Raw genomic sequence first — 26454 nt, 5'->3', positions numbered from 1 at the left:
AGCAGAATGTCTAAGATTCTTATCTGTTTATTATCTCCTTCAATGGAAGAATAAGAAGGCCTGGTTTTCAGATGGCATACCAAGAAGGCTGTGGTGTCTCCATTATCTTTGCCCTGTCTGAATTGTGAAATAAAGTTTCCTTCCTATGTCTGCCAAATTTCGTATAAACCCTGGATAGAAATAAATCTTATGTTATTAAACTCTTAATGTTGAATTAAATTCATTGCCATAGTATTACCTGGAATATACTGAAGATTACAAAGACCTATGATCTTGGATCTTCTAAAAAATATTATTCCAGAACAAAATTCTCCTAATCTAATGCTGCTATGTTTTGAAGTACTGTCTACCACTTGCTGCTTGTCAGATTGGACCCTGGAAGTAGATCTTGAGATGGAGAGTTCCAGGTAGAAATTTTATGTGTGGGTTCACCAAAGGTATACCTTGGGAATGGAGCAAGGCAGAAGTGTGAAGATAGAAATTATGAACCACAAGACAGTTGCAACAATGATTCAGCCAATGTTCAGGATTCTCTGGAGCTGGGGTGGTTCTTCATATTGTCTCAAATTGAGACTAGGCAACCAGGCTTTTTATTCCCATATCTGCCAAACACTGTCTTTTGGCTGTGCCCTTGTAGGGTCCTGTCCATTGGTGAGCTAGTTCATTATGCTGTGTGTATTTCCTATAATGTAAAGAGCTGTAAGCTGTCATCAGTCAATATTCCCTATAGGATGGATGTTGGCTGTAAAATGTAACTGTAGCTGTAGGATGGATGTCTTGGCCCTGAGCATGAATCTAGGCTTCAAAGTAGGGACAGTACTTCTCCTTCACATGCCTTCTTCTTCTGGACCCAGAGAATAACCTCACAATCTGAGGAAGTCTCTGGGATGTGTTTACAGCTTCCATGAGATGCATATACATAGATTTCCTTGTTCCATTGATTTCATGAGAAGGAAAGGATGGGAGATGAATGGAATATCTCTCACCAGAACTCAGGCCCACTCACCTGTGGGATATTATAAACCCCCAGAAGCGTTCCAGTCTCAGCTGAAAATGCTGAGACTGTTCCTATAAAAGCAGCCACAGATTTTCTCTGTCTCTGGCAGTTGTAGTTAGGGACAGTCTAATTTTCACCAGATAGCCAAAACAGGACAGTTTCCAAAGTCTTGTGGTCACTTTCAAAGGCATTGTAGAGATCATAACCCAAGGTCAGATTGGGGAGTAGATGAGGATTCTTATTGATCTCCTCAATGGTGAAACGAAAAGGCCAGAACAGTTTGGTAGTTCTTTAAGTACCACCTAAACAGAGAACATTAATAGATAGAATGGTCAAGTAGTGCATGGATATACCATATGTCTAGCCAAGGGAGGGAAAGAAAGGGATTTTAGCTCAGGTTTTTCATTCAGAGGTTTTCCTATCTTGCCATTTCCACATGGTGTGACTAAAGTACCAAGGGGTCTGGAAGACACTGGCGTGGCTATCTTTTTCTGAGGTGGTAAATTGAAGACAGTCTACCAAGAAAGATTTGTAGGGCACTGAGTTAGGTGAGCTGGTATTTAGCTGAATGATATGGTTGTCAAGAGACAGTTTTTTTTTAGCTTTTTGAGTGGTTCATCAAGACAGCAAGATAGTCTCCTCTAGGTATGTGATATAAGGTGCAAAAACTATCTCATAAACCAGCTTGGAAAGATTTAGTTGAGTCTCAAATGTCATCTTCTCTTTATTAAAGCTGAAAGCCAAGAAGCTTCTCCATACTTCCTGCTTCTCCATACTTGGGATACTTTAGAGCACCTGACTTAACAGTTCCTAAAATTTTTCTAGGATTACTTTCTGACAGCATAACCACCTGAGGCATTTCAAGAGACTTTCACAATTATTTTCTATTCTCATTAGTCAGCTTTTATGTAGCCAATTTTGTTAAATTATATTTCCTTCAAAAATGTAGATTTCACCCATCCAAGTGTAATAGGAACGTATATATCAATAATTACTTTAAATGTTAATGGAGTAAATGCTCCAACCAAAAAGACACAGACTGGCTGAATGGATACAAAAACAAGACCCATATATATGCTGTCTACAAGAAACCCACTTCAGACCTCAAGACATGTACAGACTGAAAGTGAGAGGATGGGAAAATATATTCCCATGCAAATGGGAAGCAAAAGAAAGCTGGAGTGGCAACCCTCATATCAGACAAAATAGACCTTAAAATAAGGAAGATTACAGGAGAAGAACACTAAATAATGATCAAGGGGTCAATTCAAGAGGAAGATGTAAGAATTGTAAATATCTATGCACTCAACATAGGAGCACCTCAATACATAAGACAAACACTAACAGACAAAAAAGGAGAAATTGACAGCAACACAATAATAGTAGGTGACTTTAACACCCCACTCACACCCATGGACAGATCATCAAAGCAGAAAATTAACAAGGAAACACAAGTCTTAAATGATTTATTAGATGAGACAGATCTTATTGCTATCTTCAGGATATTCCAACCAAATGAAGAAGAATACACCTTCTTCTCAAGTGCACATGAAACATTCTCCAGGATAGACCATTTCTTGGGTCACAAATCAAACCTCAGTAAACTTAAGAGAATTGAAATAATATCAAGCATCTTCTCCAACCACAATGCACTAGGTATAAATTACATGGAAAAAAACCTGTAAGAAGCACAAACACATGGAGATTAAACAACACATTTCTAAATAACCCATGGGTTACTGAAGAAATCAAAAGGGAAATAAAAAAATTTGAATTTATATCTCTTATTAGAGGTTTCACGTTAGTAAAAGGGAAAACTGCCCTTACTGAGAGCTCTAGGATCCCTGATCCTAGACTCCAGGAACAAGCATGTTTATCAGTTTTGCAACCCTAACCCCAGGATCTGATTCCTGCCTGTCAGTGGATGGGCAAGATCTCCAGAGTTTTCAGGATACTGGCTATACCCACCACTATTCTTGGGGCCCTTTAGGATTCTGCAGCCAGCCACCTCATGACCAGGTCTCCTAAACAGCAGCACAAGACAGGGCCTGTCAACCAACCAGATTAGGGGCCAACCAAGCCTACCTTACTGCCCATATAGTCAGCCAGTCACGAAAGAAGGACACATGCAGTCCTCTTAAGGGGAGTCCCTAGAAAAGATTAGTTGGTAAAGAATCTGGCTGCAATGCAGGAGACCCTGGTTCAATTCCTGGGTTGGGAAGATCCCCTGGAGAAGGGATAGGTTACCCAACTCCAGTATTCTTGGGCTTCCCTTATGGCTCAGCTGGTAAAGAATCTGCCCACAATGTGGGAAACCTGGGTTTGATTCCTTATTTGGGAAGATCTTCTGGAGATGAGAAAGGCTACCCACTCCAGTATTCTGGCCTGGAGAATTCCCTGGACTGTACAGTTCATGGGGTCACAAAGAGTCAGACATGACTGAGTGATTTTCACTTTCACTAGAATATAAAGAATGGGTGACAAGAGCAGAGAGCATTGCTAGGATGCATAGGGCATCTATAGAGAACTACTTCTCCAAGGTCAAGAAAGACAACTCACATAAATCTAGAAACAGCAACTTGTACAAAAGGAGGTGACAGAGGAATACATTTCATACAAAGGAATAAGATAAAACCCTGGAAGAAGAACTAAGTGAAGTGGAGATAGACAATCTAGTTGACAAAGAGTTCATAGTAATGATCTTAAAGATTATCAAAGAACTCAGGAGGAGAATGAGTGCACAGAGCAAGAAATTAGAATGTTTTAACAAAGAGTTAGAAAATATAGACAAAAATCAAACAAAAATGAAGAATACAATAACTGAAATGAAAAATACACTAGAAAGGACCAACAAGAGACTAATTGATATAGAAAAACAGATCACTGAGCTCAAGACAGAATAGTGGAAACAATTGATACTGAATAGAAAAAAATAAAGGATAGAAAGAAATAAAGGCAACTTAAGAGACCTCTGGGACGACATCAGTGCAAGTGTAAGTGCAAGTGCAGTAGTATTCACATCATATGGGTCCCAGAAGGAGAAGAGAAATAGAAAGGGCACAATAAAATATTTGAAGAGAGACAATAACTGAAAATGTTCCTAACCTGGGAAAGGTTAGTCATCCAAGTCCAGGAAGCTCAGAGAGTCCCATACAGATTTAACCCAAAGAGGAACACACCAAGACACATTGTAATTAAAATGACAAAAATTAAAGATAGAGAGAGTATTAAAAGCAGCAAGGGAAAAGCAACAAATAATATACACAGGAACTCCAATAAGGATCTCAGCTAATTTCTCAGCAGAAATTCTGCAGGCCAGAAGGAAGTGGCATGATACATGAGGGGAAAGAAAAACCTACAATCAAAATACTTTACACAGCAAAGCTCTCGTTCAGATTTGATGGAAAATCAAACGCTTTACAGACAAGTAAAAGTGAACAGAATTCAACACCACAAAACCAGCTTTACCACAAATGCTAAAGAAACTTCTCTAGATCGAAAAAAGGTCCCAACTGGAAACAAGAAAATTATGGAATGAAAAATCTCACCAGAAGAGGCAAACACACAGCAAAGATAGGAAATCATCCACACGCAAAGATAGCAGGGAAGTTTAAAAACAAAAGAAGTAAAATCACCTGTATCTACAATAAGCAGTTAAGCAATATACAAAACAACTGGATGTAAAATATGATATCAAAAGCAGTCATCAAAGAGAGAAGGAAAGTACAACTGCATGGTAATTTAAATGTATTTGAAATTAAGAGATCAGCAACTTTATCAGGTAATGGTAATTCATTCCATTCATTCTTGCCTGAAAAATCCTATGGACAGAAGAGCCTGGAGGGCTATACAGTTCATGGGGTCACAAAAGAGTTGGACATGACTTGGTGACTTAACAGCAAATAGTACATTTCCCAACCTTGGAGAAGTGACCTTTTATAGAACTTGTCCTATGCATCCCAGAAATGCACTCCCCTCTGATCATCAAAGCTATTTGCTCTAGGGATGCCCCCAATGTGGGCTGCATGGGGCCCTTCTGTTGTGGCAGACTGACTACTATGAGTGGTCTGTAGGTGTGGCTGATCCCTCTGGCCCAGTTGGTTGCTAGGCCCTCTTTATGTGGGAGCTACCAACCACTGGTAGGGCCTGGTCATGAGGTGGCTGCCTGCAGAAGCCTAAAGATTCACAGGGCTAGTTATTAACCACTGGTCGGCAGTAGGTTCTGGGGTGAGTAGTAACAGAGCCAGTGGTCTCAGATCTAGAGTCAGTCTGCTAGTGGGCAGGGTCAGCTTCTGATATGGCTGGCTGTGGGGTTCATGGTGTTCCAAAGCTGGTGTTGACCTGCCTGTGAGTGGACCTGGATCCAAGGGCAGCTACCTGAAATGTCCAAGAAGTCTTGGAGCTGGCATCAGCTTGCTGGTTGGTGGAACCACATCCTAGGGTCTTTGACTGTAGGGCCCTTGGGGACCCAGAACTGGTGTCAGCCCACTGGTGAGCAGGACAAGTTCCTGACATGGCTGCCTGCAGAATCTAGAGTGTCTCAAACTTGTTCAGCCAACTTTACACCACATTGTTTTTATTCATCCATCTGTCTATGGACACTTAGATGGTTTCCATGTCTAGGCTATTATGAACAATGCTGGAATGAATGTAGGGGTGCAGATATCTCTTGGAAAAGTGATTTGGTTTTCCTTTGGATGTATTTTCAGAGGTGGGATTACTGGCTCAAATGGATTTTGAGGGCATTATGCTAAGTGAAATAAGTGAGACAGAGAAAACAAATAGAGAGAAAGACAAATCTCACTTATTTGTGGAATCTTTAAAAAAAACTCATAGAGAAAAAAATCAAATATGTGCTTCTAGAGGCAAATGAAGGGTGTGGGAGAGCTGAATGAATGTAGTGTGAGGGTATGAACTTCCACTTACAAAACAAATTCTGAGGATGTGATGTACAACGTAATGACTGTAGTTAACATCGCTACATAGTATAGCTGAAAGCTGTTGGGTACATCCTAAATGTTCTCATTACAAGGAAATCTTTTTTCTTTTCTTTTGTCTACATGAGGTAATGGATGTTAACTAAATATATTATGACAATTGTTTTGTAATACATATAAGTTAAGTCATTATGCTATACACCTTAAATTTGTACAGTGTTGTATGTGAATACGTCAATAAAACTGAGAGGAGAAAGAGAAAGAATTGTCCCTCTATTAGTCCCAGTCTTCATGTTAAAATATTAATACAACTAAGAAAAAGCCCTGGATTTGGCTGTAATAAAGGAAGTGTCATAGCTCAGACCTTTCACGTTAACCCCACAAAGAGCTAGAAAAGGACATAAAAATCTTCAAAAATTCATAGGAGTATTTGACATGGGTAAGGACTCCATGCCCCAAATGCATCTCCTAGCTCTTTACTATTCTTCTGACTCAGATCATGGTTCATGAGGCACATCTGAGCATTGAGACGCAAGAATTAGGTTAAGGAGAAAGGATTATCCATCCTCTTGTGCATATAAAAGGATGGAGACTGGACGAAGATGAACGTGACCAGTGCTGAACATTACCTATGGTCTTTTCCTGCTGTTCAGTCTCCTGCTGTCACATTAAGTCTCTGAAGGATCACCCTCACCCCAGCACATGTATGCATCACACAGGCTCATCTCTCCACCCAAAACACACACACACACACACACACACACACACACACACACACACACAAGCATGCACACATTCACTACTACCTCCCTGAGGATAGCAGTATTCTCCTTCGATGTTGGTTCTGAGGTGGGTGTATCTGATCCTTCCTTTCTGCAGTTGAAGCACCTTCCCAACATGAAGTATCCCCTTAGTAAGCACTCAACTCATTGTGGAATTTCCTATTAATATCAATTAAAAGTAATACCAGTAAAACCAATGAAATTTTAAAAGATATAACATGTTATAAAGTCCAGAAATGTTTTTTGAATCTGTAGTAACAGTTTTTCCTGGTATTTACTGAAACATATCTAAGTTCTTACAGTTTCTCCTTTATTTTTTAAATCACCCTTTAATTTTTCACTTGAGAGCCAATCCTATACAGTCTTTTCTCTCTCAAGTCTCCCTTTCTTTTCAATAGATAAGCCCTCATTTTAAGTATTTCACACAACATTATTTCCAACTCAAATGTCCATTTTGAAGGTTTAGCAGGCTAAGGACAAATGGCAAAATTTCTAATTGCATCCCTTTGGGCCCTAAAAGGAAGCTTCTCTGGTGACTCAGTGCTAAAGAATCCCCCTGACAAGCAAGAGACCTGTGTTCGACCCCTGGATTGGAAAGATTCCCAGGAGAAGGAAACGGCTACCCACTCAAGTAGTCTTGCCTGGGAAATCCCAAGGACAGAGGAACCTGGCAGGCTGAAGTCCATGAGGTCACAAAGAATCAGATAAAGGAGACAATGCCAAGGTGTTACTATTCTGTTTCTCTCAGGGGAATTCATCTCTGACTTCCTCTCTTGGATAGGTAAGGGAAACTTTGAATCACTCAGTGACTCTGGCGTGGCTACTGGGATGCATGCCGCCTAATGATCAATTAGCCACTGACATGGATAAGAAGATCTAAGGAGACCCAAGGGTGTAGGTTCCTATAGAGATAGCATTTGCCTCCAGTATGAACTAACTTGCAAACACAATGGCTGTATGTACCCAACTGTTCCAGTGGCCTCTTAAACATGTATACCTGTGGCAAAAAACCATCACAATAGTGTAAAGTAATTATTCTCCAATTAAAATAAATTAATTAATATTCACAAATTACTTTAGTGATATGTTCCCCTCAATACAATTGAGAGGCTATTTTTCTGCATATCAAATGAAAGAATAACACATTAATCAAAAATAAGTTTATTAAATTCTGCACTGATGATTCAAATAATCCCTTTTGGTCTATTAGGTTAATTCATACGTTTGAAGAGTTTGAACCTTGATTTACTAGGAACTCACATGCCCAACATTTAAGAGGAAAACTATTCATTCCAGGAAGATTGTTGGTTAGTTTCTTGAGCTACTTACGTAGTGGATAAGTTGATAGGATTTAATTAATTAAGTTAAAAAATTTAAAAGATGCAACAGTACACTTTCTATTTTTTTAAAAGCAAAACTGGTAAGATGTAGTAACAAAGGTTGGATTTAAGATGACATAAATCTGGACCTCAGGCTCACTGAACCTGGAAAAGTTACTTAAAACTTTGCAACTTCAGTTTAATCATAAATAGGGAAAATGACAAAACTTTCATAAGGCTGTTGTAAAGATTAATGGCAATTTACGCAAAATGTTTTCAGTGAGTGAGTGAAGTCACTCAGTCATGTCCGACTCTTTGTGACCCCATGGACTGTAGCCTACCAGGATCCTCAGTCCATGGGATTTTCCAGGCAAGAATACTAGAGTGGGTTGCCATTTCCTTCTCCAGGGGATCTTCCCGACCCAGGGATTGAACCCGGGTCTCCCGCATTGTAGGCAGACGCTTTACCGTCTGAGCTACCAGGGAAACCCTAAATGTTTTTAAAATAGCAGACAAATATTAGTTGCTGTTACTGGAATAAAACAAGATTAACCCAACGTGAAAATCACTGAGACTTACTGTAAAAGATTATCAACAATGATATCTACCTTTGACATGAAAGCATCATTTGAGTATGTAGATTGGAAAGACAGTACTGGAATTTCCAGTGTTCTCTGCCTTCCCCCTTGCCCTAGAGTCTTCTGACCTTTCCACCACTGCCTACTGCAGGAATCTCTCTCTCTCTCTCTCTTTTTTTTTTTTTTTTTTTTTTTTGGTCTTTCACTTCTGCTCTTTCTTCTTTTCCTATATCACTTTCTCATTATTTTTATACTCATTTCATCTCTATTCTTCTCTTCCATGGAAAAGACCTTGTCCACGACCCAAATCAGCATGATAAGGCTGTTAGTCCAGCTGATGAGATGTTGATGCTTCCCATTACTCAGTGCTAGCCTAATAATTTTGTCTTTTCTTCAAATAGGTAAATGATCTTCATGTCTGAGACTATATATGCTCCATGAAGAACCTCTGTTCATGATCTCTATTTGTGTCAAGTTTCATAGACTGGTAACCACCAAAGGAGATCTTAGAAATGGTCCTGTGATATGAAAGTGAAGTGAAAGTGAAAGTCACTCAGTTGTGTCCAACTCTTTGTGACCCCATGGTCATAGTCCATGGAATTGTCCAGGCCAGAATACTGGAGTGGGTAGCCTTTCCCTTCTCCAGGAGATCTTCCAAACCCAGGGATCAAACCCAGGTCTCCCACATTGCAGGTGGATTCTTTACCAGCTGAGCCACAAGGGAAGCCCGAGAGATCTGAGGGCCATGGTTAATTAGAAGAACAGGGGTGAATTCATGTCTTCTCCCTGTGAGGACAGTGCCATCCATATTGCACCACATGGGAATCACTGACTTTGGTAAACTTGCTGTCATTCCAGTCAAGTCTTCTCTCACTCTCAGATTTGCTGAGAACCCTGCCCACTCTCCATAAGTAGCCACAGTATACCTTTTTTCCAACTTCATTCCTTTGGAAAGTTCTGATGTGAATCAACACTTACTCTCTTCTGCATAATAATAGACACTGAACTAGAAAGAGTCATAAGAAATATCCACTTCCAACTGCCAGAAAAGGAACGCAGTAAAACTCTGGCCTATAAAGGACTATTTTCTAATGACTAACTCCCCTCCTGACTCATTGGAAAAGACCCTGATGCTGGGAAAGATTGAGGGTAGGAGGAGAAGGGGACGACAGAGGATGAGATGGATGGATGGCATCACTGACTCAGTGGACATGGGTTTGGGTGGACTCTGGGAGTTGATGATGGACAGGGAGGCCTGGCATGCTGCGGTTCATGAGGTCCCAAAGAGTCGGACATGACTGAGTGACTGAACTGAACTGAACTCCCCTCCAGGGATCAGATGGGCTCCAAGGTGTGAGAGCTACAACAGATGACTGTATTATTTCTCCTTTTCTCTCCTACACTGAGTATCTGCCCCTCCCTAGTACCTTCCTCACAGCCCCCTTCACATCCTTGTTCCGTAGGGTATAAATTAGAGGATTAAGCATAGGGGTAACTATGGTATAGAAAAGGGCTACAAACTTTCCCTCACTCTCAGAATAACTGTGCATGGGTTGGAGGTATGTATAGATGGCTGAGCCATAAAAAAGGGAAACCACCAAGAGATGGGACCCACAAGTCCCAAAAGCCTTTCTTCTCCCAGCCACTGATCTGACTTTCAGCACTGTCTGAACAATGTATACATAGGAGCCTAGAATTAGTACTGCAGGAACAACCAAGATTATGGCTCGAACCACAAACATCTTGGTCTCTGTCCCTTCTATGTCCTCACAAGCCAGCTTCAGGAGAACAGTCATCTCACAAAAGAAGTGATTCAGGAGATGGAGACCACAGAGAGGCATAGCCATCATGAGGCCTGTCTGAACCAGAGAGTTCATGAAGCCGCCTACCCAGGAGGCAATAGCCAGGGTCTGGCAGAGGTGGGGGTGCATAATGGCTGTGTAGTGGAGTGGATGACAGACAGCAGCATAGCGGTCAAAGGCTATCACCACTAGGAGCACACATTCGGTGGAGCCTAGGGCAAGGGAGCTGAAGAGCTGGACCACACACCCTTCATAGCTGATGGTCCGGTCAAGTCCATGAAGGTTGATCAGAAGCTGGGGCACAGTGCTGGTGGTATAGCAGAGGTCCAGGAAGGAAAGATGTCTAAGAAAGAAGTACATGGGCGTGTGCAATTGAGGTTCCAGGAGGGAAAGAGTGATGATGGTGGTGTTGCCAAAGATAGTTAAGGAGTAGAAAATTGAAATAAAGACAAAAAGGATGGGCTCCAGTTGAGACCGATCTGAGAAGCCCATTAAAATGAAGCCATCTCTAAAACTGGTGTTGAAACTTCCCATGGCTTTTTGCCTGTTCAAATAGCAGAAGACAATGTAATGACTCTTATGAAGGATTTAAAAATTATTTCACAATTTTCCCTAGATAATCCTAACTCACTCATTGTGTCATCTGTTTTGCTATTCAGCTCCATTCTGTCCAGTCTTCTCCTACTTTGAGAGTGAAGACTACTAGACTAAGAATGATGTGGCCTTCATTTGAACTCCAGTCCTGTTATGTGCTTGCTATACGATTTCAGCCAGGCCACTCAATCCTTCGGACCTGATGTTTCCTTGTCTGAAAGCAGAGACAATTTGTCAAAAAGAATCAAGAAAAGTATAGATCCATCCTTTTGGGAAAAAAAAAATTAGCAACAAGTATGCTTCTTGTGATGAGTTATGATGCCTAGAATAATTTCCCCCTTCTCCAACTGATAAATATATCCATCAAATCCCCATAGCATAAATATAAATAAAATTTTAATTGGTCAAAAAATGACAATGATTGTAACGTACAGACTTCTCCCATCTTCCTATTTACTGTTGATCATATTTCCTTTTGGAAACTTCTTCTCCGCTGGCTTCCATAAATACACATTCTCCTCCTTGTCAACTCAATGTATTCTCCATTGATGGTGTTTCTTCTTTCAATAAGGTCTTAAATATTATCATTCCCTGGAAACTTTACCTGGCTCTCGCCTCACCCTATACACTTTTTCTGGTGATCCCACTCATGGCTTCAGTTACCAATAATGACCTCCAAGTATTGGTTTGCAGCCAAGACTCCTCTTCAGAACTTCAAAATCAAGTATATCTCTTCTTTCTGGACATTGCTACTCAGATAATCCATAGGCATGTCAAGTTTAGCATGTTCAAGTCTCATATCTTCCCTCCAAATATGCTTCTGTTGCATTCCCTTACTTGGTAAGTGATAGCCTCTTCCCCCTAGAAAAATTTTGCAGTTACCTCAGATCTCTCCTCACCCCATCCTAAAATTGATTGCTCAATATGTCCTATTGAATCTATAGCCTAAATATCTTTTACTTCTTTCTCCTTTTCATCTTATTTTTTCAATGACTTGATTGATGGCTCAATATTTCTATAGTGTTCCAAGATATCTCGTTTAGAGACAATTTATGAATCAACTCCTAACACTATTGTCAGAATGACTTTCTTAAATTGTAAATAAGATCGTGTCTCTTCACTGCTCAGAATTCTTGAACCATGCTGCTCTTTAGTATCAGGAGACTACCCAAATGCCTTAGAATACTCTACATAATTCTTTCTGACCAACTATGTTTTTCAAATGGTCACCATAATATAGTGCAATAGACTTGAAAGTCCATAGTCAGGCTCCTACAGATCAGCTCTATCACCAACCCACTGTGCCTGTGCTACCTGTTCTGGAAATTTTGCTTCTGTGAGTCTTAACCTACTTAGCTTTAAAATAGAGAAAATAACTTTATTTCATAGGATTTTGATTGGTATTAAAAGGTATGATACATTCTGTGAGCTGCAAAGAATGTTCCATACACATTTTTAACACTTGTTGTTCTCAACCACTAATTTTTAAGTTGTATGAAACTAGGTCTGCTTTTGTTCACCATTTTGCCTCTATCTCTCAGTGAGGTTCCTGGTGAATAAAAGGTTTTCAATAACTGTTGTTGAATGAATCAACAAATGCATTTCCAAAGTTTGTGTCATGCTTAGTGAACATAAATGTTCCAGAAATATACATTTCCTGTGCAACACAAAAGAATTAATTCATCTGCAATGTGGCAAAGGTTTAACAATTCCTGCTTTGTCATCATGTAGTGCAAAGGTTTTTAACCACTTCTGCTCTGTATTTTGTTAAGGATTTCTATGATGGCAGAGAGATAATTATATTTGCAATTGAGTAAAAGTTTTAAAACACAAGTAACATGATGTATGATAAAACCATAATTCAAAGGGATCTCACAATGATGAAACAAGGAGCTCTAAACGAATAGATAAGATAATAAGATAGTATTGACCTTGGCTTCAAAACCTTAAACAAATGTTAAATGGAGGAGATTAAATGTGACAGCTGTTCACTAAAAAGGTAGAAAACAAAGATGATGTAGGAGTATCCTAACCAAAAACAATGCAAGCCAACAGTGCCCACTTGATTGCTGAATTTTACCAAATTTGAGCTCAGACTAGATAAAGATCCAGTCTAGACTTTGGCCTTTCTAGCTTGGAAGGAAACCTAAAAGTCATTTCCACAAATGTCCTTGCACCATTTGATGCATGACTGCCATGGTATCTCAGACCCAGAACTTTTTTTAATGAAGCTCTTGCCTCATTTATGGCCTCACTTATGGCTTTGCTTTTTTATTCCTTCCTATCAGTTCCTTACTCCCATCTCTATGTGTCTCAGATTTCTTGATATGTCATGTCAACTATTTTCTTACTAATATTCTTAATTTATTATCTCTTTGACCCATGCACCCAATTTTGGAAGAATGCAATTCTCTTTAGATTAAACTCAGGCTAATAAATTCTGCTAAAAAGAATAATTCAAATGACCATCTCAACGCTACTGAAAATTTGCAGCCTTTCTAATGCAACATTAATGTCTCTGTCTCTACTGTCTCTTCCCCAACAGGAATGACATCTGATCAAGCCTCTCTAATTTAAAAAGCCTCTTTTCGCCCTGTGTCCCCTACTAGTTTCTGCCCTCTTTTCTCCTCCCTCATAAATTAGTTTATTAAAAGAGTTGTCTATGTTCAACGTTTCAACTACTTCCTTCCATTTATCCTTCAACCCACTGCAATAAGGGTTTTATCCTCACAAGTCTTCATGAGAAAATTCAGGGACATTGTCAGTTCTTATCTTTGTCTCAGCATTTTATGTGTTGACTACTGTCTCCCTCTATATGAAAATTCTGCCTTTGCTTTCCTGGATGTCTTTCTACTTCTCTGCCCATTCCTTAATCTCTTAGGTATAATCCTATTTTTCTGCGCATTTCTTACATGTTGGCATTCCTCCTCAAGGTTCCACCCCGGATCTTCTTCTTTTTTTTTTTTTTAACCACTTTGCAGACGGTTCCTGGAAAATGCCATCCACCCCAGGCATGAATCAATGGTAATAACACTCAAGTATATCTCTCCATCCCCTGATCTCTGTTCTGAACTTCAAACTGCTTTAGTTTAGTTTAGCCATATTTGTGCTGCGAATCTTCCCTTGGATGTCCCCTAAGCACTTGGAACTCAACAATGTCTAATACTGAACTCATCATAAGAATAAAACTGGTTCTTATCCTGTGTGTTCCGTCTCAGGAATGGGCACTACCAAGCTACATAGCTTGCCAAACTAGAAAACTAGTTGTCAGCCTCTACACCCTCATGTTGGATTCAGATCACAGCTTAGATTTCACTTCTTCTAAGACAGCAGTTCTCAACCAGGCCAGTTTTACCCCTCAGGGGACATTTTTAGTTGATACAATTGGCATCTAGTGGATTGAGACCAAAGATGCTGCTTAATGTCCTATGATGCACAGGTCATCGACACACACACACACACACAGACACACACACAGACACACATACACACACGTGACCCTGTAAAGTGCTGTACCTTCTCATATACAATTTACCACATTCAACTTCAGTTTCTGATTTAATCATTCCTCTATCTCATCACATTAGAGCTCTATCTATCCTGATCACAATTATAGTTTTAATACCTTGAGCAGTGATGAGCACATAAGTCCGCAATAATTAAATTCCTGATGCCTGCAGGCATTCACTTGTACCATATTTAACAGGTACTTAGAAAGATCTGAAGTCTTACTGCAGTTTCAGCCTTACTTAAAAAATGAGATGCAGTAGTTCTGTTCTCTTGGGATCCGGTACATTTTATCTGAAATCTGATGTGATGAGAGAAAGAATCAATGTTTACATAGCCTCCAAATCAAAGTTTTTATATCTTTACTTCATCCTGTTAACCTTCCTCTGACCAACCGTGGCCTTGGCACCTGCCTGACCTCTTGTGAGTTGCCTTCCTAAGGGGATATTTCCTGCTTCCTAACCCTTAGAGCCCTGCTGGGAATGAGCTGATTTCCCAGAACTACAGCATACGTGTCATCTCAAGTATCACATCAAATCTTTCACTAGGCTATTGCCAGTGACCCCCTTTATTCAGCACAGCTCATCACACATTGGTCACATATTTACCACTCAGGAACCAGTTCAACATTCCCATCCCTCACGGAGCTTCACTTCTCCACTCCCTCTAGCCTCAGTGGCTGGGATCTGTTTCATGCTCATATCTGGTTGGTACTTATGAAAAGAAAAACTATACTTACTCACAAACTCCTGGGAGTCTTTTTCCATCTTTCAATAACAGTAACAAGTTATTCCTCACATTGACCTAAGGTTGGGACCCTGGTAGATCCCACACATTACTCCTAGTCTTACATCTCAAAACCCAGGTGGGCTTGACCATAATGCAAGCCCTGTTCTGTTCAAACTGACTCATGGATTGGGCATCACAGAGCCTTCATGCGAAAAGTCCCAGTGTGTACAACTGAGGATAGGGAAAGTCTCATTAAGGGAGCACACAGAGCAAATACAAACCTTCTTCCAACTGACAATCCTCCAAATGTTGAAGAAATAATCATGATATGAACACTTTTCTGGATTCTATGTTCCTTAAGTGAAGGTGATAGCTTCCAAATATCCATTTCCTTTCATATTTCCCAAATCTATCATTCCAGTAAAAGAAGAAAATTATATTAGGCTGATTTAACTAGTTCCTAAAAACAAGTATTTTCATCCCATCCATATCTAGGTTTTAACAAATTACCCTTGTGCAACTTCACATTTAAATAAAAGTACAGCACCCAATACTCTGCCCTGGCCAGATAGAATTTTGAGTATTTTGCAAGCTCAAGGAATTAAAACCTTGACAAAAATCCATAGAACCTAAGGGCAGTAAAATTAATAAGGCACTGAAAATATCCTTCATGAGAAACAGAGGTTTTAATTGTGCTTTTCAGATTAGAAAAGAGTTCACTTAAAGACAAGCATGATAGCATGTATACGTGTTCAAAGATCTATCTTATGGAAAAGGTATTGAATTTGCTTTGTACTCCTCCAAAGGCAGAGGTATAACGAACTGGTGGAACTTACACTGTGGCTGTGACTTCCTGAGACTGTGGCTCAATAGAAAGAAAAGCTTGGGGGAAAAAAATGAAGCAGTCTAAAAATACACTGCCTGGAAATGTAGTGATTTCCTTGCCACTTGAGAGCTTCCTCATTCAGAGGCTGAAAGTTGACATTTCAGAATGTTGTAAAAATGTTCCTGCACTAACTGGAAGATTAAGTTAGATGATCTGACCCAGATGATCTAACCCAGTTCTGATTTATATTTTTCTAATCTTAAATTATGTTTAAAAATTTTTTTACTCTTATTCTTAATTTCCTGGGCACACACAAAGCATTTTGATATCTGCATATGAGACTGTTGATTTTCTACAGTACATATCAAATTTTGTGCTTATCTTTGTGTTTGTGTCTGTATGTACATGCATCTGTGTATGGGCATTATCACTATAAATAATGATAGTTATTATTAATGAGAACAGAATTATTATTAATTATGAGAATTAATAATAGTTATTATTAATAATTAGAACAGAAATCATGTTTATAGTTTTTATTCAACAGCATGCAGTAATACATCCTTAATGCCAATACACTAATTTAACAATGTTGTCTGACTACAGTGGAGCCAGATTCAAATCAGAAAATTTAATCTTCTATTCTAGGAAAAAAAAAAAGAGAGAGAGAGAGAGAGAGAAAGAGATCCCAGAAATTCCTTCCTAACCTTCATTGTTAGAATATCCATCCTTAAATATGAACCTAATCTAATTTCATTTCCTCCTAGTATACCTGCATAATAGCTCTCTTGTTCATTTTTGGAAGATTAAATTATCAAACCTTATTAGATACTAAAACATCCTTCTACGCATGCTCTGTCCCATAGTATCACTTGGCCATTCTCTTATCCTGACCTCACTGCTCTCACACACAAATCCCATCTCATCCCACAAGTCTGTGCAGTGCTCTTCAAGACTCTTTTATTAAATACTCAATAATAGCCCACCAACATTTTCTCTTATAAGGTCAGAAAACCATAGTTAGAGTCCAGTCTGTTTAATTCACACTTAAAGGTTGAATTAACAAATTGCTTTTTTCAATTCTGTTTACCTACACAGAACACTGTCTCCAGATAGGAGGGATTCTGTCTTGTTGTCTACTCCAAGAAGACTTCCTTGATTTCTCTTCAACAACTCTGACCATGCCTCTATACTTTGTCTCCGCCTCTGATGTACACAGTTTACTTTATGTATTATAGCCATTGATATTATAGGATTTGAGGATTAGAAGGGACTTTAAAATTATTTTAAGCCAAACCTTATACTTTATATAAAGAAACTGAAAGCCTTATCATTGTTCAATGATTTCCCTAAGTTTATGCAGTTCTAAGAGATGCAGGTGAGACTATTTTACCTGCTGTGTGTAGTGGGTGAGTAGGTAAAGAGGTAAAGATTCTATCAGTGATAAAATAAGTTTTAAAATGAATTTAATACCTCTATATCCTGAAACCTAGGACCCAACACAATGGAACTCAATACTAATTGCCTAATGGAATATTTCCAGAGTTATATGAATTTTAATTGTAAAGCCAAAGGAGTTCAGTACTCACCCAGAGATCTAGGAAAGACAACTACTGCATTTACGTCTCTCAGTTCTTTGGATTCTAAGGTGATATGAGACACGTTTAAGACTGGTGGCATCTAGAGATGTCTGAAGAAGATGCGTTCCACTTTGATCCTAACTTAGTCTGTGGGATGGAGGGCTTAGGTCAGAGTCCCTTTCCTAGAGAACTGATGATTGCATATGTTTCCTTCCTGAGCAGGGCACATATGCCAGGAGCTGGGAATACCCTCCCACTGTATCCCACTTGCTTACCCTCACCGACTCAGACCAGGAGGGAGCTGGTCTATTGTCAGACCTTCTCCTGACTGCAAGGCTGAGTGCACCAATTCTGCCCCATGGGCACTGCCAAGTTCTCCTGAGAGCAATGAAGAGAGAACTGTTACCAGGTGAGACCTTGGAGAACTTTGGGCCCCAATGTGGCAATTATGATCAACTCACTGGTGCTTCATGATTTGCCTTGAAATTCTCAATTCTCTCTATCCCCCTTACGCTGCCCCAACCAAACTGATCTACATAGTGTCCTCAGATTATACCTTCTCACTTGGCTCATGACACTTGGACTCTTCATACTTCTCCTATTTTGACCCAAATGCTACCTGCCCCTTACCACTCAGACTAAGTTCCACGTCTCACTTGAAGTTTACTGTGCTCACCACATACCCCAGATCTTTTCCTCCCTTGGACTCCTCAAAGAATGCTCACATATTCTCATTTATGCACATCATCCATCCAATTAAATATGTATTTCCTTAATGACAAATTTATTGTTTTACATTTCTCTCTCATACATAATATTTAAAGTATTAGTATTTAGCTTCTTATATTCAGCTTTAATACACAAAATTTTAAAATAAAATGTATTCATTATTAATTCATTCAAATAAGCAATTAACCCTGTTCTAGATACTGTGGTAAATAAGAAATTCAACATTGAAAATTATTTGTGTTTATTTAAGGCATCATAACATAATGTAGAGAAAATTTCTCTGCCATGACTAGCTTTGGGATCTTGAAAAGCTTTCTTATAGAAAGTAGCAAGGTCATTGCCAGGTGGGGGTGGGCAGAAATGGATGAATGTTGTCAAAGAGTACAAATTTCTCAATATAAGATGAATAAGTTGTGGGAACCTAGTGTGCAGCATGTTGACTATAGTTAACAATACTATATTATACACTTGAAAGTTGCTAAGAGAATGGATGTTAACAATTCTCACTACCCACATAAAAATGGTAGCTACATACGGTGATAGATGTGTTAACTAACCTTATTGTGGTAATCATTCCACAATATATACGTATATCGAATTATCATGTTGTACACCTTAAACTTACACAATGTTCTATGCCAACTATATCTCAATAAAACTGAGATATAGTTTTTGAGATATACTGGAAAACAGTTTTTAAAAGATTTCTTGATGCACTTAAGCCTCAGTTTCCCTGTGAGTTGTTGTTCAGTTGCTAAATTGTGTCTGACTCTGAGACCCCATGGACTGTAAAATGACAGGTTCCCCATCCTTCACTATCTCCCAGAGTTTGCTCAAGTATTGGTCCATTGAGTCAGCGATGTTATCCAACCATCTCATCCTCTGCTGCCCCCTTCTCCTTTTGCCTTTACTCTTTCTCAGCATTAGGGTCTCTTCCAGTGAGTCAGCTCTTTGCATCAGGTGGCCAAATTATTGGAGCTTCAGCTTCAGCATCAGTCCTAATGAATATTCAAGGTTGAAGTATTTTAGGATTGACTGGTTTGATCTTCTTGCAGTCCCAGGGATTCTCAAGAGTCTTTTCCTGCACCACAATTCAAAAGCATCAGTTCTTTGGTGTTCAGCCTTCTTAATGGACCAACTCTCATAACCATACATGACTACTGAAAAACCCATAGCCTTGACTATACAGACTTTTGTCAGCAAAGTGATGTCTGTGCTTTTTAATATGCTGTCTAGGCTTGTCATAACTTCCCTTCCAAGGAGCAAGGGTCTTTTAATTTCATGTCTACAGTCACAGTCTCCATTGATTTTGGAGTCTCAGAAAATAAAAATTGTTGATGTTATTAACATGACCTATCCTGTAGCACCATTTGTGGATTAGTGATATATTGTAAACACAGTGCCAGCCTATGGGAGACATTCATTCAGTGATACGTTCTCAATCACCCCGTTGTGTCCGATTCTCTGTGGCCCCATGGACTGTAGCTCACAGGCTCCTCTGTCCATGAAATTTTCCAGGCAAGAGCACTGGAGCAGGTTACCATTTCCTACTCAAGGGCAGCTGCCCGACCCAAGGATCAAACTTATGTCTTTTGCATCTCCTGCATTAGCAGGTGGATTCTTCACTATTAGTGCCACCTGAGAAACATTACTGTAACACAAACACGGGTTCTGTGCCTTCTCTTTGTCTGAAACAAATGCAGAAAATGACTGTACTTGAGTCTACTGTCTAACAGAAGACAGATACCACATAAAATAATTGCAATCTGAGTGATAAGTGCAATACTCTCTCCCTTCACTCAGAGAGCTTAACATCATTTAGGGAAACATTAAAATATTTAAACACTATTACTTTACTGAGCATCATTTTACTATTAGTTAATTGGCATTAGTGTCAAAAAAAACTATGTTGTTGTTGTTCAGCTGCCCAATTGTGTCCGACTCTTTGTGACCCCATGAACCGCAGCACGCCAGGCCTCCCTGTCCATCACCAACTCCCGGAGTTCACCCAAACCTGTGTCCATTGAGTCAGTGATGCCATCCAACCATCTCATCTTCTGTTATCCCCTTCTCCTGCACTCAATCTTTCCCAGCATCAGGGTCTTCTCAAATGAGTCAGCTATAATTTACATATCATACAATTCAACCAATTAAAGTGTATAATTCAGTGGCTTTTCACACATTCATACAGTTGTGCATCCAACATCTTAGAACATTTTCATTAGTCCAAAAAGAAAATTCATGCCCATTTGTTATCACTCCCTGTTATCACCTTCTGCCCCAGGCAAGCACTGATATATTTCTTTATATACAGATTTGCCTTTTCTGAAAATTTCGTATAGATGGAATCCTAAAATATGTAATCTTTTCTCTGTCTAGCTTCTTTCCCTTAGTTTCATGCATTCAAGGTTTGTACATGGCATATATCAACACTATTCTTTTTTTAGGGCTGAATAACTTTCCACTGACTATAGATATGCCACACAATCTACTAAAAATATGTAGCAATGAAGATAAATATAGATGAGTGAGCAAAAACAGGTCTCTGGAGATGATTCTCTGCTAAGTGGAAGGGTATGTGGAGTTTATTCATTTTAATTGCTATATAGAATTTCATGGTATAAACACCACCGTTTAATCACTAATTTTGAAGAATGAACTATTGTGTTAAATATTTTGCTACATCAAACAGTGAGGCAGAGAGCATATTTGTTCATAACTCTTGTGCCTGGCTGCAGAAATTTCTCTAGATACTTATCACAGCATAAAATTCCTTAGTCATAGGAGATGATGATCATCAACATCCAAAGGTATTCCAAAATTGCATTTTTAAGGAGTTTATCTTATTTCTATCTTTATAAAAACCTTTAAATGTTTCCTCATCAGATGGATATGAAATTGTATTTCATTGTCATTTTAATTTACACTTTATTGATTATTAGTAAAGTTGAGCATCTTCTTGCATGTCATTGTCCGTTCAATTTGCTTCAGGATTTATCTGCAAATATATATTCCCCATTCATGTCAATGTATGACAAAACCCACTACAATATTGTAAAGTAATTAGCCTCCAACTAATAAAAATAAATGAAAAAATATATATATATATATTCCCCATTTTATTAGGATATTGGAATTTGTCTAAAACAATCATAGGATGCATTTTATATTTTCCATATTAATTTTATGTTAGTTATGTACATTACAAAAGTCTCCTAATCTCTATTTTGATTTCTCACTTTATTTATGAGGCACATGTGCACACATATTCAAGTACATATGCCTTTAATACCAATTCTTTTTTGTCTTAATATGTATATTTTATTGAAGCATAGTTGACTTACAATGTTTCAGGTGCACAGCAAGGTGATTCAGTTATACATACACACGTATACTATTTTTGAAATTATTTTCCATCATAGGTTATTACAAGATATTGACTATAGTTCCCTGTGCTGTACAGTAAGCCTTTGTTGCTTGCTGCATACCTATTTTTTAAATTAGAAATCTAGCATTCTACTCATACTAAGTCAAATAAGTGAAATAAAAATGTCATAAATTTTTTAGTTAGGCAAAAATTTATAAGTTTTCTAAAATATATATATATTGTATATATTATTTACATATGTATACAAAAGCTTTTCTACAACACTTGATAAAGGCTAGAGAAAGAACATTAAAAAAAAGAGATGAAGAAATTGGAAAACATAAACTAAATTAAATGGGAGCACTGAATATGAAATAGAAAAAGTGAAATAAACTAGGTAAAAGTAAAAGATCATCATATAGTCCAGCTGTTTTTAAACATGGCTACTCATTAGAAACATATCTGGAGCTCTGGAGAGAAAAAGCAATACCTGGGGGCAAAAATTTGTATTTTTCAAAATATTTTAAGACAATTCTGATATGCATCTGGATTTTAAAAAGTGATTACAGGTTTTTCTATTAAACTATAGTTTTGATGATATAGAGTTCTATTATTTTTCTGTTGACCAATCATGATACGATGGCATTAAGTGAGTAATAGTTACATAATCACAATAGTGAAAGATTTTTATCAGTTTTTGCAATCAATAGCCAGAAAAAATGTAAAAGATAATTATAATTACAAGCCATAATGGGAACATAATTAACTTAACAATATAAAATAATTGTATATGATTGGGGGTGTGGTCAAGCAGAGTGATGCGGTAAGGGGAAGTGCATACATGCGCATGCTTTCATCCCCCCACCCAGTCTATGTCTTTTGGTTGAGGCATTCAATCCATATACATTTAAGGTAATTATTGATATGTGTGATCTTATTATCATTTAATTGTTTTGGCTTTATTTTCTGTACGTCTTTTCCTTGTCTTGTGTTTCCTGCCTAGAGAAGTTCCTTTAACATTTGTTGTAAAGCTGGTTTGGTGGTGCTGAATTCTCTTAATTTTTCTTGTCTGGAAAGTTTTTGATTCCTTCATCAAATCTGAATGAGAGTCTTGCTGGGTAGAGTATTCTTGGTTGTAGTTTCTTCCCTTTCATCATTTAAAATTTATTGTGCCATTCCTTTCTGGTTTGAGCATTTCTGTTGATAAATCAGCTGATGGCCTGATGGGAGTTCCTTGTATGTTATTTGTCACTTTCCCCTTTTTGTTTTTAATATTTTACCTTTGTCTCTCATTTTTGTCAGTATGATTGCTATGTGTCTTGGTGTGCTCCTCCTTGGATTTATCTTACCTGGGACTCTGTGCATCCTGGACTTGGTTATTTCCTTTCCCACATTAGGGAAGTTTTCAGCTATTATTTCAAATATTTCAAATATTTTATTGGGTCCTTTCTCTCCTCTCCTTCTGGGACCCCTATAAGACAAATGTTGGTGTGTTTAATGTTGTCCCACAGGTCTCTTGGGCTGTCTTCATTTCCTTTCATTCTTTTGTCTATATTCTGTTCTGTGGCAGTGATTTCCACCATTCTGTCCTCCAGGCCATTTACCTGTTTTTCTCCCTCAGTTATTCTGCTATTGATCTCTTCTAGTGTATTATTCATGTCTGTTTGTTTGTTCCTTAGTTCTTGTAGATTTTTGGTAGCCAGTTCTTCTATTTTCCAATCTTTGCCTCCATTATGTTCCCAAGATCCTGAATCATCTTCACTATCATTATTCTGAATTATTTTTCTGGAAGGTTGCCTATCTCCACTTCATTTCATTGTTTTTCTGGGATTTTACCTTGTCCTTTCATCTGGGACATAACTTTCTGCTTTTTACACAATTAACTTTCTGTAATAAGGTTTTTGTTTTAGGTGCTGTGGGACTGTGCTTCTTCTTGCTTCTTCTGTCTGCCTTCTGATGGATGAGGCAAAGAAGTTTGTGTAAGCTTCTTGATTGGAGGGACTGGTGGTGGGAAAAACTGGGTCTTGCTCTGGTGAGCAGGGCCTTGCTCAGTAAAGTTTTAATCCAATTATCTGCTCATAAAGAGATAATTCTGTCATTTTTGATAATGCACCTAAGTACTGCATTTCCAAATCTTTTGTTGACTATGAGGGCTACTCCATTTTTTGTAAGGGATTCTTGCCCACAGCAGTAGGTAAATTGGTCATCTGAATTAAATTTGCCCATTCCTGTCCATTTTAGTTCACTGATTCCTAAAATGTCAGTGATTACTCTTGCCATCTACTGCTTGACCACGTCTAATTTATGTTGATCCATGAACCTAACATTCCATGTTCCTATGCCATTTTGTTCTTTACAGAATTGGACTTTACTTTCACCACCAGACACATCCACAACCAGGTGTCATTTCCTCTCTGGCTCAGCCTCTCCATTCTTTTTGGAGTTATTTCCCCACTCTTCCCCAGTAGCATATTGGACACCTATTGACCTTGGGGGCTCATCTTCCAGTGTCATCTTTTTGCCTTTTCATACTGTTCTTAGGATTCCCAAGGCAAGAATACTGCAGCATTTTGCCATTCATTTCATGAATGGACCACATTTTGTCAGAGCTCTCCACAATGACCCATCCATTTTGGGTGGCCCTGCATGCCATGGTTCATAGTTTCACTGAGTTATACAAGGCTGTGGTTCATGTGATCATTTAGTGTAATATTAGTCAGCTATCAAAAAGAATGAAACAATGCCATTTGCAGCAACATGGATGGACCTAGGGAGTGTCATACTGAATAAAGTAAGTCATACTGAGAAGGAGAAATATTGTATGCCATCCTTTATATGTGGAATCTAAAAAGAAATCATACAAATAAACTTACTTACAAAACAGAAAGAGACTCAGTGACTTAGAAAATGAACTCACGATTGCCAGGGGGAAGGGATAGTTAGGGACTTTGGGAAAGTCATACACACACTGCTTTGTGCCATGTAGGGCTACCCAAGACAGATGTGTCATGGTGGAGTGTTCTGACAAAATATGGTCTGCTAGAGAAGGGAATGGTAGACCACTTCAGTATTCTTGCTTTCAAAACCTGATGAACAGTATGAAAAGGCAAGAAGATGTGACACTGAAGGATGAACTTCCCAGGTCGGTAGGTGCCCAGTATTCTACTGGAGAAGAGCAGAGAACAGCTTCAGAAGGAGTGAAGAGGCTGAGCCAAAGCAAAAACAATGCCCAGTTGTGGGTGTGTCTGGTGGTGGAAGTAAAGTCCAGTGCTGTAAAGAACAATATTGCATAGGAACCTGGAATATTAGGTCCATGAATCAGTAAATTCAGTTCAGTTCAGTTCAGTCTCTCAGTCGTGTCCGACTCTTTGTGACCCCATGAACCGCAGCACACCAGGCTTCCCTATCCATCACCAACTCCCGGAGTCCACCCAAACCCATGTTCATTGAGTCGGTGATGCCATCCAATCATCTCATCCTCTGTCGTCCCCTTCTCCTCCTACCCTCAATCTTTCCCAGCAGCAGGGTCTTTTCCAATGAGTCAGCTCTTCACATCAGGTGGCCAAATTGGAAGTGGTCAAACAGGAGATAGCAAGAGTGCACATCAACGTTTTAGGACTCAGTGAACCAAAATGACTGGAATGGAAGGATTTAATTTTGATGATCATTATATCTACTATTGTGGGCAAGAATCCCTTGGAAGAAATGGAGTAGCCCTCATAGTCAACAAACGGTCCAAAATGCAGTACCTGGGTACAGTCTCAAAAACAACAAAATGATCTGTGTTTGTTTCCAAAGCAAACCTTTCAATATCACAGTAATCCAAGTCTATGCCCCAACCACTAACGCTGAAGGAGCTGAAACTGAATGGTGCTATGAAGACCTGCAAGACCTTCTAGAACTAACACACCAAAAAAAAAAAAAAAAAGATGTTCTTTTCATCACAGAGGACTGGAATGCAAAAGTAGGAATTCAAGAGATACCTAAAGTAATAGGCAAGTTTGGCCTTGGTGTACAAAATGAATCAGGGCAAAGGCTGACAGAGTTTTGCCAAGATGATGTACCGGTCATAGCAAACACCCTCTTCCAACACAAGAGATGACTCTACACATGGACATCACCAGATGGTCAATACCAAAATCAGATTGATTATATTCTTTGCAGCCAAAGATGGAGAAGCTCTAAACAATCAACAAAAATAAGACCAGGAGATGACTGTGGCTCAAATCATGAACTCCTCATTGCAAAATTCAGACTTAAATTGAAGAAAATAGGGAAAACCACTAGACCATTCAGGTATGACCTAAATCAAATCCCTTATGATTATACAGTGGAAGGGACAAATAGAGTCAAGGGATTAGATCTGATAGACAGAATGCCTGAAGAACTATGGATGGCAGTTTGTAACATTGTACAGGAGGTGGTGATCAAAACCATTCCCAAGGGAAAAAAAAACTCAGAAAGGCAAAATGGCTGTCTGAGGAGGCCTTAAAAATAGCTGAGAAAAGAAGAGAAGCAAAAGGCAAAGGAGAAAAAAGATATACACATCTGAATGCAGAGTTCCAAAGAATAGCAAGGAGAGATAAGAAAACCTTCCTAAGTGATCAATGCTAAGAAACAGAGGAAAACAATAGAATGGGAAAGACTAGAGATCTCTCCAAAAAGATTAGAGATACCAAGGGAATATTTCATGTGAAGATGGGCACA

At 38.8% G+C, this 26454-nt stretch overlaps 1 protein-coding gene across 1 annotated transcript; it reads right to left on the bottom strand.

The window, feature by feature from the left end:
- Window positions 1-10010: 10010 nt before the first annotated feature.
- LOC122439264 (olfactory receptor 2Y1) lies at window positions 10011-11076 on the bottom strand. The gene has a single exon (XM_043464354.1). The coding sequence runs from the start codon at window positions 10947-10949 to the stop codon at window positions 10011-10013; it is 939 nt and encodes a 312-aa protein (XP_043320289.1). The 5' UTR covers window positions 10950-11076.
- Between the last annotated feature and the right edge of the window lie 15378 nt (window positions 11077-26454).

The sequence above is a fragment of the Cervus canadensis genome, chromosome 4, assembly GCF_019320065.1.
Source record: "Cervus canadensis isolate Bull #8, Minnesota chromosome 4, ASM1932006v1, whole genome shotgun sequence".
Lineage (NCBI taxonomy): Eukaryota > Metazoa > Chordata > Mammalia > Artiodactyla > Cervidae > Cervus > Cervus canadensis.
The sequence above is the reverse complement of the archived record's forward strand: the minus strand, read 5'-3'. Positions and strand labels throughout refer to the sequence as shown.